Genomic DNA, 14542 nt, shown 5'->3' with positions numbered 1-14542 from the left:
GGAGCAGCATAATGGGAGATGCGTTCAGGAATCACATGCAGTGAGTGTAAAATAATTTTAAAAAGCTATGAGTCATTTCGTTTGCAGTGTTTCGTTTTGTTCAGTTTAATTGAGGAGCTGTCCTGAATGGTTCATGGGGCTCCCACTTTACAGTAGGTGCAAACAGGACAGATAAATTCCGAACGTACCCAGAATAACCTGTGATTTAAAATAGCAGTTCAGCTGTAAAGAAGTTGTCAGGTTGAGACACATTATTAAGGAAGTACGGCAGTCTGCTTGGATTATTGCGTAACATTTTATGGCATTTGTCAAAAATATGAGTTTGCGTGTCACACAAATTTTGTTAAATTAGCCATATACGCTTTGTCTTCTCTAGCTACATGGTAAATTATTCTATGTGAGTAAAACACAACAAATGTTACAGATTAACACATGGTACTTATTATCTGGGAATAAAATGCATCGAACATTGCAGATTAATGACAAAAAAAAAAAACAAGCCGAACAAGCATTATTTTTTGTTATTCCTGGTAGTTTTTCATGTGTACTTGCATGTTAGGAATTGTTTTCTTCACCTAGACATTGACTGAAGTGTGCACTGGCAGGATTCCATTCTGAGGTGGTTTTCGAAGGTTTTTCGAAGGTGCTAGTCTTCTGACAGAACGCTGTCGTGATACACAGGAGGACTAGCTGATGTATGTGCAGGAAATAGGGCTGTGAATTGTAAAATACCCTCGGTGGAACCCAAGTCAAGGACCCCTATATTTTTAGTCCCATAATCCTAAAGCCATAAGCGGTGAACACGCCTTTCTTCTGAGGCAAGGACAACAATCTATCTTAAGAACAAACTGAAGCCAGTCAGCACCACTGTCCTCGCATCCGTACATCAATGAGGGACACACATTCTGTAGAGTATTTATCACAGGGCTTAAACAATGTGTTTTCACTGTTACTAAGACAGGAATTCAAGGATTCATTTAACTGCTATGTACTGTAGGCAGTTCACTCTCAAAGTTATGTCTGACCAACTAGTCCATTGTATCAGCACCTGAACACTGGCTCGTGGAAAAAGAGGTTGTACCTATAATCTGTTGAAAGAACTTGTACAAGCAGGTTTTTCTTCATTTGGAAGACTCATCTAAGTTGACAAGCAGTTGGCAATTAGTTTCAACCATAGGCCAGTTTTATTCAACAGTGCTCAATAAGGTGTCAGAATGGTTTTGCAGATGCCTGAACTTGTAGCTATATGCTATGTTTGTGCTGAATATTCATTTTAAGAATTAATCCATCCATCCATCCATTTTCCAAACCGCTTATCTTACTGGGTCGCGGGGGGTCCGGAGCCTATCTGGGAAGCAATGGGCACGAGGCAGGGAACAACCCAGGATGGGGGGCCAGCCCATCGCAGGGCACACTCACACACCATTCACTCACGCATGCACTCCTATGGGCAATTTAGCAACTCCAATTAGCCTCAGCATGTTTTTGGACTGTGGGGGGAAACCGGAGTACCTGGAGGAAACCCCACGATGACATGGGGAGAACATGCAAACTCCGCACACATTTGATCCAGACGGAGACTCGAACCCGGGTCCCAGAGGTGTGAAGCAACAGTGCTAACCACTGCACCACCATGCCGCCCCCTTTAAGAATTAATTATATTTTAAATAAATAATATTAATAAATAATTGTCTAAATCAGATTACTTTTGTGAGATACCATCTTACATTTAAACGGGGGCCAAATATTTTTCTAGGCAGGCCGGATTTACCCTGTGGGCTGCCATTCACTGACCTATTGCTATACAGTATCGCAATTAGGATTGCAGTTATGAGGCAACATGAATATCTCAGAAAGATGGCATTAGGTGAAGTGCTGCAGTAAATCAGCATGAACAGTCCCTTTAGGAGAGGAATTTAAACCCCGGCATTCAGCAGAGGTTTGTTTTACACCGTGTAATCCTGATTCCTCCTGCCTTTGGACGGATTTTCTTTTGCTGTGCTCTTGTAGCGCTCAGGACCAAATTAAAGGCAGTGCTATATTTAGGTTGGTCGGAGCAGAGAATGGTTCTTCTCGTTTTCTGTGGCATTTTAGACTCCGCCATGACAACAGATGCCTTCCGGCCAAAAACTGCCCACATCCGTGGCCAGGCGTACGTCTCGCCGGCTGGTGAAACCGACACCCGGAGACCCGGGTCGAGGAGCAGCACAGCTCCGCCCAGCTCACGCGATAGTGGCGGCGGACGGCGATTTGAGTGACTTGGTGACCTAGGAAACGTAGGAAAGGACCTAGTGGAGTTTGGCCCACATGCGTCCCCAGTCCATGTGTCTCGAGGCTGGAAAAGAGCGACATCTTCCACTTCCGAGGCTGCTGACATTGTCTTGCATTAACTGGAAATTCGCATGTAGAATGATGGATTTTTGACGTTTGTGGTAATTGTGCATCGGGGCATTTCTGAGGAAAATGCCAGCGTTTTGTTCAGGAAGGAAGTGCACAGACTGAGGACATTTAAACAGCCGCTCAGTCATTCTGTGACCTTGTTTAGGAGGAATCTGATGAATCCTACCTCTGCCTTACACTTCAGAATTAAGCTCTCAGGTTAATTATGAGCTGCAGTTTCTTGGATGTATAATTCAGATGAGTTTCCTAAGCACCGATAATGGGCTGTACGAAATGAACACAGAAGCTAACGTTTTGTAAGTACATCTTTGCCATTCCTGCCTTGAAGTTATAACTCCTTTTTACAAATTCTTCCAGGTGAAGAAAAATTTAATTCCTAATAATGCAAATGAAAAAACATTCCGCTGGAGAGCTTCTTGTCACTTCGCGTTCCTAAAGCATGTGCAAGCATTAAAAGCATCACCCTATTTGAACTGAAGCAGGGCTATCATTACCACTCTTCTTATAATGTAGGGGCAAGCATTTTTCCACACAAAAGCCTCACCCATCCTAATACTTTGCTGAGTGCTTTGTTTTAGTAGCTTTTTGGTATGTATCTCACTCCTAAGGTCTGAATAATTATCAAATGGAGCTGAATGATGAGTTCGGTACATTTCCATCATCTCTCCTGGCTCACGTGCTGCAGAGAAAAAATATTAGAGGCTTCGCTTTTTCCATTCCTTCCCCATCATCGTTAGGGTGTTTCCTGTTCTGTAATTAAAGGTGCTACAAGGAGGGACTCTCAGAGGGGAAGAGGTGTGTAAGAGAACATAGCCGCATCAATACAAATCAAACTGTGTCAGTCCTGGAGATGGGGCAGGCGCGCGGAGTAAATGTAAGCAGGGCTGCGTGAGTGGCGGTGAAAAATTCAAGTGGTACTTTCAGTTCCTGCAGTGTGTGCCTGGGTCGCACGCCTGCCAGAGGACATGCTCTGGATTTGCAGTAGAGGTTTTTAGCTTCATTTTCTGTTTTTGCCGTTTTAGCTGTGTGTTGATGTGATACCGTAAGGCGTGCTCTCTCTCCTACAGACACAGCATGCTAACATAGGAAGAAAAGGCAGATCGTGGCCCCGTCTGGAGCAGAATGACCCCCCCCACTGTCAGCATTTTGAAGTGAGGGGCCAGAATGGTTAAATGGGCAACACATTCCGTTCTGTCAATTCTGTGGCTGCCCCTCCTGTCCGCCCCCTCCCTTCTGACACAAGCCGAGACAGTGATAACAAGGATGAGGAGAGGAACAATGACCCCATTTTCCCTCTGGAAATGTTTACTAGGGCCGAGGGGGCATCATTTCAGATTAAAAGGTGCCGGTCGCCCTCTTATGTTGGCCAGTGATATGTTGGCCTTGCGGCAGCTGAACGCCGTGGCTGGCTGAGCACAGGACGAGTGAGCACGCAGTAAAGAGTCCTGTCCCTTTTTGTCAGTGCGGACACGCCGGGCGGAATGCGACCCGTGCTTCTCTGCTATTCCTCCTCATGTAGCATGGTGGCGTGCCAGGGCAGGATGGATGTTATCCCGCTGGTGTGAGCTTCTCGAAGTGTTCCCCAAACCAAACGGCAGCTCTCAAGCAGGCCCGTCCTCCCCGGAAGGCCGCAGTTTGAGAAATTAGCAGTGCTCCAAAAAAATAAGCCTTCCTCAAACCACTCAACTTTCATGTCCTCTAGGCTCTTTCCCCGGTGGGGGGGGGATCTCAAAGCCTAGCTGGGGTCGTGCCACCCCTTGGACATATCCACTTTTGAGAGTGCTCCAGCTGACAGCATGATGTCACCGAAGTGCCTCAGTTTATTGACTATGTATTATCCTTTGTTTCATAATCACACCCTAATGCAAAGTGCGTGTCAAGGAAGCGACTATTTTTGCCTCTAATGGCCTCTGCCACCACCTAGTGGAAGACTGTAGAATTTATTGTCCTGTTTAATGCAGCCAGTGCAGCATATGCATTAGCACCCAGAGGACATTTTAAGGACATGAAGTATAACAGTCATCCTTTATGTTGATTGACTACATCTGTCTTTACTTGATTACTTGTAAATGAGAAAAAATAATGCAAGCTTAAAATGCTTACCTATGGATACTAAGTCACAGTTTACGTAATATTTTTGGGATAATAATTCATAAAGTATATATTGTACCTGTATATGGTGAGAGATTTTCATTTTGAAATATTTACAATATCATCTTATTTTATTTTCATTAAGTTCATGTCAGTTCTACCGTATGCTGTTAAGTAAAGGAACGCCTCTATAGTCAGTAGCTCACGTGGTCTTTGTGGATCTCCGCTGTGTGAATGGGATGAAGTGCCCATGGAATGCCAGTGGAACGCTGCTGGAATGCCAATAGAATGCCAATGGAATGCTAATGGGATTCTGCAGGAAATATTTGGTGATTGTGACAAGGGCTGGTTCCGTGCCCGGTAAGGTCTGTTCCAAAAAGGCTTCTCCTCCCGAGGGCAGGCATTTCAAAACACCAACCTGACACTGAACACACCCACCCAACTGGCTTCCAAATTCAAATATGAACAAGGCTCTTTAGTCATAATCTTTTTTTTCATTTTCATTTGCTTGCAGAAATAAATGTAACAGATTAATACTGCAGTTTTCACAGTAAAGGTCATTTTATTGAAGTTCGTTATAAGAGTGTGAAACACGGCTGAGCAAACGAAATGCTTCACAGAGACAAGTGCAGCTTTATCTAGCTATTGTTCAGAAGCACACTTTGAACCTCTCAGACATGCCACTGATTCGGCAGAAATTACTTGCAGCGATTCCAAAGTCTGCCTTAATGGTACTGATTAGAAATCTTGTCCAGAAGTCGGACTGTCAGCTGGATCTCTTCTCCATTCATGTACCTCGCTATGTTCAAGCTAACTTGCAGAGGCTTTTTCTACCTTGCTCCAGTCATACACACTTAGAGGTTGCCTCAAATGAGTTTGCGCGTTGGATATATTGCCAGCAATATGTCTGACGTCAGTATATCAGAGCTGACGGACGGTCTTGGTCTTATTGACTACTCTCACTCACTTATGACTGACTGCATTAGCCATAACCAACAGCCACAATTAACATAATGTTTTTTGTGTTGAATATCTACATGTGAATTTAGGTTCTGGCTGTGTCAAAAAATGAGTTCAAAATTGTTTCACTGAGCATACCGAACCGAGAATGATGCACAGTACAGCACACGGCGAATACGTGTGCTATTACAGTCCTAGTTACCCATCCTTATTAGTGGTGCTCCCAGTGCTGTGTAGTTTTCTTGCTATTCCTCTGTTGCCCTGGAGCCTGGAACTGTACAGACTGGGGAGTTGTGCATGTTGAACTGGTGAACTGTACTAATACTAAATGTTATATTGAGTCTGACCAAAGCAGTTTCTGATGGGACAGAGCACATATTGTAGCTTGTGCTTTGCCAGTCATATACAAGATCTCCTTTGTGGTTTTGGTTCATTGACAAATAAGACATTTCGGAGTATTAGGGCGTTTTGTGGTGTCCTGCACATTTGCTGGAATACCTCACATTTACCAGCCTCCTGCCATCCGTCCAGTGATTCCATGAGCCAAGGGTTTTTTTATTTTTTTATTTTTCTGGGTCAAAATGAAGATTTCTTTCTGGCATCATGGAGAATTAAGTTGTGGTTGTTGGAGGAGGACTCAGGAGATTTTTCTCCATGTAATTTATAGCGCACGTTTGATGCTTGAGAGTGCCGTCAAGTAAAAATGGATTGATTTATACTGGAATTAAATGATATGCGCCGTTACATATATCTAACTCTTTGACTTATTTTATTGATGAATTCCACTATATTTGAAACCTCCTGGAGAAGTTCAGCCATTTGTCATTTTCCACACTGTAAACGCTGAGAAAGGCTATGTGATTACAAGACATCTGTGATTTCAGCAGTGGGGGAAAAAATGCGTTAATGTAAACCAAGCCAGAATATTACTCAGTTTTTCATTTTTGCAAATATGATTCAATGTGTCTGCAATCATCATGGGCTCTTTGTGTTTGTGAGAAGTTGTCTAAAAAGGTGGCACCTTTGCTTGTAGGCTGGGTTGTGCACTGGAGTCCAGCGAAGTGACCCCCCGATGCGCACTTGAGCAAAGTGGACACTTCGCATAGTAAACTATGAGCTGTTTGAAGTTTTTCTAATACTACTAAGTGGGCCGGAGCATTGTTTAAAAAGATGCGGTTTAATACCCATCAGCAGACAGCTAACCCCTTCACCTTAAAGTCTCCCGGAAACGCATTAGATCCGAGCATTAAGTGCTGCACCATGCTAGCCATGTGCCTTTCCGCTCCCCTGCCGGTCTATGCGCATTAATCCCGCTGCTCTTTTCTCTTTTTCCTGTCTTGCTTCCAGATGTGTTTTGTCGGTAGGCATCATTCTGATCGATAGGCCTATTGCTGGAGAATTTTCAGAATCTTAACAATGAAATAATTTAATTCTGGAAGGGAATGATGAGAGATCCTTCACTGGACGTAGGGCCACTGTGACCTTAGAGTCTCTCCATGAGTCCAGAGTGTTGTGCTGAGCGGCTGCTTTCAGCTCACTTCGATGCTGGCTTCCCTCCTGGCCTTTAGCAAACGTGGCAATTTTCCGTGGTGGGTTTCCGTTTTCCCCGTGGGCAAGCAGAGTGACAGCAGGCCCTTACAGGCTGGGGGGCCCCTTCACAGAGCCGCACCAAGCGAAACAGAGTTTTCCTTTTTGTGCAGTGTGGAGGTGATCGTTAAGGGCGAAATCAAAACCCACTGGGATGAAATGAAGTTCAGTGGATGAAAATAAGAAATGAAACTTCAGTAATCCGCCAATTTCTCCTGGAAAATGGTTCACCACCTGCACACACCATGCTGTGTCCCTAGCTTTTGATGTTTTAAAGCGGTTGATACTCTCCCCATTGCATAAACCTAGAGCGAGCTGCTCCTCAAGACCTGTGTTAAGACCCAGCATGATAAAAAGTGGCCAAAATGGTCTGCGAGAGGAAGGCAAGGAAAGTGTCGTATCAGCGGATCTGTCTGTGCAGCATACATGCAGAGGGACCTATACCTTTACAGTTCAGAGTGCTCTTTGCATGAAGCACTTGGTAGCAGCTGCACTTCTGGTGGATTCAAGGATAGCAGGGAGGAAGTTCCATTTGATAGCAAGTTGGGCCATATTGCCTTCAGCACTGGGCTTCAGCAGTTAGAGACTGGCACATCTGGTTCCGGAATATTCCAGACATGATGCTGCCAAGACCTATCAGGATGTAGGGCCATTCCTTCACACATGGTAGCGTGACAGATCTTTCGCAGTACGGCATCTTTACCTGTTTTCCAAGCAGCTTTCAAGCTTCACTGCCTTGTTTGCATCAAGTTCTGGATGAATGTAGCCCTTAGCCAATGAAAATGGACACGCACATTTTAAATCCTATAGCCGTGCTGTTTCCACGCTAGGGCATTGTTTATTATATTACTTATAATATAATAGCTAAGACAGTTTAGCGTTAGCCCATATCCAGCTAATTCATTTTGCACTTTCAGAGAAATGCCGTCTACGGCTTCGCCGAGTATGATGTTTACTCGTCCTTCAAAGCATCCACCATCTCCAGACACTAGCCGCCTGGTTTCCTGACAGACATACACAAGCCGGGCTTACTGACGCTTCATCACAAGCACTTCCTTTGAATTCCTTGCTATCGCCAACCTGTCTGTGCACCCATGGAAGCCATTACTTCCTGCTGACAGGATACGCTACATGGATACTCCATGCAGGGGCCCTACGGCGTTCAGTATGACTGAACGCCCTTCGTGTTAACCGCAGATTTTTGTAAACCAAATAGAGAGGAAGCTGAATGACTCAGAGCTGTCCTTAATACTTTTTTTTTTTTTTGCTGCCACCCGTCCCCCCCCCCCCCTTGTTTGTCAGAGAAGGCATTTCACACATGGCTGCCTTTTTAAAAATGTTTCGTCAAGTGCCTGCTGGCTCACCCCTCCCTAGGTGACAGGCACACGATCAGGAGTAGCCCAGAGCCCCCAGGCGCCATTTCGGGACACTCCGTCCTCTTGCGCTCCAAATTAGGCTTCCCGCAAGTTTAGCGGGGTGTCCCAACATAGCGTGTTTGCTTTCAAGGCTTTCTGCAGCTGTAAATCACTGAAGGAGGCACGCAGAGAGTGTTTGCTCCGGGACCCAAGTAGCCTCCTGCTGCTTCACTGAAAGGAACCCGGCGTGAACCGGTTTTCTTTAACTTGTTTTGAGATGCGCTGCTCTCCGACGCGTCTCCTAAATAGGTCCGGATCTTAATCCGGCGAGGCCTTTTCTTCAACGCCGCAGTCGCTGTTGACATGGCACAGTGGTGTATTGAAGCGCCTGAAGCCAGATGCTGCATTTCTTTGGTAGCGCCTTCAATCGGCACGGCGACGGGTTTCGGGTGGGGGGTGAGATGCAGATGCTGACACGGATGCTGATGCGGGGCTCCTGTGTGCGCGCTGACATGCGGATGGTGCACCTCGTACTTCATCACCGGCTGATTGAGGCGAGCCTGGAAAAGCTGCTGGAACAGTGATGAGCGTCTCAGCTCCATTCCTCGTAAATCGATGCTGCTGTTGCTGGTAATTTCAGCAATTACCCCAGGCAAATAAATATAACATAATGTGCTTTTTATTTCAAAAGACATTCAGACGTTAATTGTATACTGTCCCTGACATTTGAGTATTTTCTGCTGTTATTCTGCAGGGCTGAATTGTGACTAAACCAAAAGTCAGAGCGCTGACCCTGAAAGCCGGATCTGTATCACATGCTTTTGGTGGAAGTTAGCATCGCGGGCTCACTGCCCACAAAGTTTCATGCATTATAAAGTAGCATTAGCATTTGTGCACTTATCTGATATGCATGCATTACTTATTTGTTCACTAGACACTTTTATTCAAAGCTTCCTTTCATCCAAAGTGACCTTTGTCACCAGTCTGTGTTTCATACATTCTCCTTCCCGTCACCTGAAGGTCTGCTGTCTCATTTTAGTATGTAAATTAATCAGAATAACTTTATTGAAAATCGCCACCTGTACAATTGGATGAAAGACATCTGCTGAGCTGTGAAATCGAGACGTTCATAAAATTTAGCTAGCCCGTGCTTTTATCTAAAGAAACTCTCCATTTTAATTATTTATCTGTGTGTACAGCTGGATTCCATTAGAGCGGTGTTTCCTAACCCGATGCTCGGGGACCCTTAGCTGGTCCACATTTTCGCTATCTCCACGGATCCCTATCGAAGAGTCCACATTTTTGCTCCCTCCACGGATCCCTATCGGAGAGTCCACATTTTTGCTTCTGGTAGGAAGCTGGGAGGGAGCAAAATCATGGGCTGTCTGCAGGTCCCTGAGTACTAGGTTGGGAAACACTGTGTTAGAGAATTCCGGGTTAAGTGTGTCGCTCATGTATACTACAGACCCCCCGCCTTGGGGTTACACGTTCTGGCTGCTAGGCCACCCCTACTCAGTGTTCCCATCGCTGTCCCCACAGAGGCCTCCATCCTGAGCTACGACGGCAGTATGTTCATGAAGATCGCCATGCCGACAGCGATGCACACAGAGGCCGAGGACGTGTCCTTGCGCTTCATGTCGCAACGCGCCTACGGCCTGCTCATGGCTGCTACGTCACGCGACTCTGCCGACACTCTACGACTGGAGCTGGATGGTGGCCGGGTCAAGCTGACGGTCAACCTAGGTATCGTATATGGCCGGCCGCCACCACCTCCCAACCTAGGGATCATATATGGCCGGCCGGCCACCGCCTCCCCCTCCCCTTTCTGTTTCCTTCCTGATTTCCTTTCCATTTCCTGCCGCAGTCGTGTTACTTTTTCAGTGAAGGCAGTTTACTTACACAAGCTGCTTTATGTTATTGCATGCTTGGTGTTTTTATTTATCTGTGGGTATTGGTGTGATAATTGAGCTAATTTCTTAGAGCTGTTTGTGTATATTTGTATATTGTAAATTTTATAAGCTGTAAATACACGTGCAGTTTGGGCCATCTTTTGGACAGGTTCATATTTCCATATTTCTGCCATATAAAGAAAGTCACAGTAAAAATGATATACATGTTATTTATTATTGTGATTTATTATTATCATTATTGTTAATAGACCTGTGAACATGTTCTGCATAAGTGACTGGAAGATGGATGAATTATTAAGGCTATAAAAAACAGCAAGTCCTAGAAAATGAAACATGCATATTAAATGGTTCTTTCAAAGAGGTTTTCAGTGTGTGTGTGTGTGTGTGTATGTATATACATGCACACACACACACACACACACACACACACACACACACTCAGTGGCCAATTTATTAGCTACACCTGCTTGTCATGCTGCTCCCCATGACAGCAAATCATGCGATTGCAGCTGAATACAAACAGCACCTAGGCAGGGTCAGGAGTTTCAATTAATGTGCAGCTAAGTATTAGAACAGCTCAGACATGTGATGTAAGTTATTTTAAATCTGGCGTGACTACTGGTGCCAGACATGTTCCAGCATCTCAGAAACAGCGACCCTACTGGTAAAATATCCGGAGCTTACAGAGAACCAAAAAAGGATCTAGTCAGGGACAGTTACATGGGAGACAACACCCAGATAATGAGAGCGGTCAGAGGAGAATGCCGAGTCTCCCATTCAATTACCAGAAGGGCCACAAGTAAGATAACAAAAAGAACAGTGGATCCTACCTGATGCTAGGTAGGAGTACTGAGCCTCATATGAATATCGCATAACGCTGTGACTTTCTAGCTGATACTTCTTCTTGCCATTGTCTTGTCCAGTTGACTTGGTATATTAGTCCTCAGTGGCTTCTGTTGCATTCACGTCTTCTTCTCTCGCTTCAGTGGGACGGGTTTGCTTTTGCTATCTACATAAAGCTCTTTCTCCGAGTCACACGCGGCATTTGTCACGCTGTGTCCAAAGATGGTATTCACCCCTTCAAAGGCTTCAAAGCCTGCGGGCCGGACAGCAAACAGCCCGAGAACACAGTTCTCAGCTTACCTGCAGCTGGCGGCCCCTCTTCCCAAAGTGTCGCTCTGCCGGGGGGGGGGGGGGAGTGACATAAACACCCCTCGTACCACACGAGGGGGGGGGGACCTTTAGGGGTGCTGTTTTAACACTGCTTTTACACTTCTGATGTTATAAATTGGGCCTTGGTAAAGTCAGAGTTTTTATTAAGTCATAAAACATACTGCTAATATTATAACACCTTTTCGTTTTCAACAGGGAAATATTTCCACACTGCATGTTGCATAACCGGGCTGATATTTTGGGGCACTTCACGCTGCTATTACAGAGCGTGATATTTCATAAAATCGAAATGTTTTACCCTGTTAATGTCAGCCATGCCTTCAGTTCCAGGTATAATTACATACCATTCAGGAATTTCTACAGAAAATGTACATGCACAGTAATAAAAGAGGACAGTCGACTTTGTCACTTCAAGCTCAGCGTTGTCTTTCAGCTGCATATATTTATGTCACGTGTCCCATATTAAGGCGACCCCAGTGTCCTATGCCTAGGGGTACAGACGCCCCGCGGGCAGTCACCCCCCAGGAGGTCCAGGAGCCACTGCACGGTGTTGGTTCTGACTGTATCGAGGCTGTTTGCTCCCACTTTTCTGCTGCGGTTGACGACACATGGCGCTCCTAACCACATGGATCCCAGCCCAGAATGCCTGCCTTTGCTTTCCGCCTTAACCAGACTAATGACAATGCCGAAAAAGGGAGAGAATAGCTCTGCATTATGTGGGTTTCTGCTCCTGTTTCACATTGATAGCATTCTGATAGTTGTGGGGTTTCCCCAGATATTACAAACTGGCAAATGCTGGTATTTCCAGAATACAGACCTCTTTTATTGATCCAGAAATCATTTACTGGATAAAATAATCCATGTCAGACAAATATAACCTTAAAGTGGTTTGGTGTTCTGAGACGGAAAGCAGACCGCATTAGATTTGCTGTTTATGTTTCGGATATTTAATATGTTAATTGTTTCCAAATGAGTATAGAGCCTTTTAGCGCATAATGTAATCAAATCTTTTCAAAATCCATGTGGTCAGTAAAACAAAGGTGGCCATTTTGTTATTTCTGAGCTCTTAAGGAATAATCTGAATTTAATTTTATAAACATGTATAGCAGTATTGGTGAATATTTTCTGAAAAAAAAAAAACATTTTAAAACACCTTAATTGTGTTTCTGGTGTGGTTTAATCTAACCAGATGATCCCACCCCAGTCAAGATAATTTGGTTATAATTAAAATAATGAATAGAATAATGCTGTAAATTATAATGGTTTAGCATCAGCAAGCAAACAGGTGGAGATACTGTAAAATGGCCGCCATCTGCATGTAGTCGTCCCCGGAAGGGTGGAGTTCTTGTTATTGGATGTCTGCAGCTGTAACCTTGAAGGATGCAATTTCATCTTTCATTTATTCTTCCCCATCTAGATTGTATCAGGATAAACTGTAACTCCAGTAAGTTTATACTTAACTTCTTGATCTTAAGATGTATTCTGAAGGAAACACTGTAGCTGATTCGTTTGATTCTGTTCTTTTGTGTGGAGAGTGAGTGAGTGAGTGAGTGAGTGAGTGAGTGTGTGTGTGTGTGTGTGTGTGTGTGTGTGTGTGTGTGTGGTTTGCGATGGCGATGATGCAGTGGTCTGGGGGTGACTTAATAATCTGCTGAACAATTTACCTTTTTTAATTTGCTCACAATACGCGATGCAGCAGATTCCCCTTCTACACAATGGCCCACATGTCATTTCCTTTCTCCACTGAGCCGTATCTGAGTGTCAGTAAGGGTCTGTTCATCATTTATCTTCCTTTTTTTTTCCCCGCACCACAGAAGGTCACATGTCTTTGCCTGGATATTTGCATTAGATTCATTCATTCTGACTATTGTAATGTCTTACATGGCAACTGTTCATCATGTTCAAAACAGTATTGTGAAGGCAATTAGTTTGGGGTGATTTGTGGAGTGTGACCTCATGTCTTCAGGCCTCTGATCAGGTCACTTCATGGTCTCTAACTGCATAACTAACAATGCAGTTTTGGAATTAAAAATTCCAGTGCTTTTTGTTTGATATAATCCCAGACAGTCCCAGGTCAAGTTCAGGGCATTCTGAAAATGCTGTTTTCTGTGCTTGGGTCACTCTCTTGTGTTACGATCGGCAGGGAAGCGGGTGATCGTGAAGGCAGGCGAACGGGCAAGGAGCAGGCAGGCAGAATACGGGAAACTGGGATTTATTCAGGTACGGGCAGGGCAGGACGGAACAAAACAGACGCTCGAAGACTCACTAACATCAATGACAGGCCATGAACTAAGGCAAAACAGGGACTGAAATAGACACGACAGAGCAAAACAACAAGGTACAGCTGGGTACGATCGGTGAAGCACACTGGATAATCAGGGGGGGCGTGGCACACACGAGGATCGTACGAGCCGGGCGTGACACTCATGTAGGTTAACTTGAGCATTTTGGATGTGGCCCACTTTCTGTCAGACTACATTTCCCGTAGAGATACTGTGGTATTCTCTTGTCCAGTTTGCTCTGCACTGGACATCGCTCCTTCTGTGGCTGAATCCAGCTGGGGCCAGTGGGGCCTGAGCTAACGGAGCTACCCCAAACCATGATACTCCCACTGCCGCTCTTCTTTTGTTTGGGATGCAGTGTTCTGTGTTCGCAAAGCGTAATACTTCTGTTTATTCTCATATATCCCTTTGGATCTCCAGAAAATTCCTCCAATGGCCTTCTCAATTATTCAGTTTTTCTTCGGCAGATCAGAGATGGACAGCAGCATTCTTTCTGAAGTGCATTGGCTTTGTCTTTGATATTCTCCTGCACACATCTGACATAATCTTGTTCGGTGTCAGGATAATGCAGCGATATGGATAATTCTGCCGAGTGCGCAGATGTTCTCACTACGGTAGCCTGCAGTTCACCCGAGCTTCAGGTAACCATGCATACAGTCTCAGGTCTGCTTTTAGCTTTTAGCTACAGTACAAGCTGATAAACTTTAGCATGCCTGCTGGTCTTATTGTGGAATCTGAAATTTCATGTGTAGTAGTAGTATCTAGTACATTTTATGTATTGAAT

The 14542-nt window shown here is 44.8% G+C and overlaps 1 protein-coding gene across 1 annotated transcript in view; it reads left to right on the top strand.

The window, feature by feature from the left end:
- The window catches only part of LOC125714961 (neurexin-3a-like), a 280661-nt gene that overhangs the window by 89667 nt on the left and 176452 nt on the right, over positions 1 to 14542 (top strand). The window contains 2 exon segments of the mRNA XM_048986129.1: positions 9933 to 10136; positions 12894 to 12920. Coding sequence (XP_048842086.1) covers positions 9933 to 10136; positions 12894 to 12920 — 231 coding nt within the window.

The sequence above is a fragment of the Brienomyrus brachyistius genome, chromosome 19, assembly GCF_023856365.1.
Source record: "Brienomyrus brachyistius isolate T26 chromosome 19, BBRACH_0.4, whole genome shotgun sequence".
NCBI classification, from domain to species: Eukaryota; Metazoa; Chordata; class Actinopteri; order Osteoglossiformes; family Mormyridae; genus Brienomyrus; species Brienomyrus brachyistius.
Note: the sequence above shows the minus strand (reverse complement) of the source record. Positions and strands in the feature narration are given on the sequence as shown.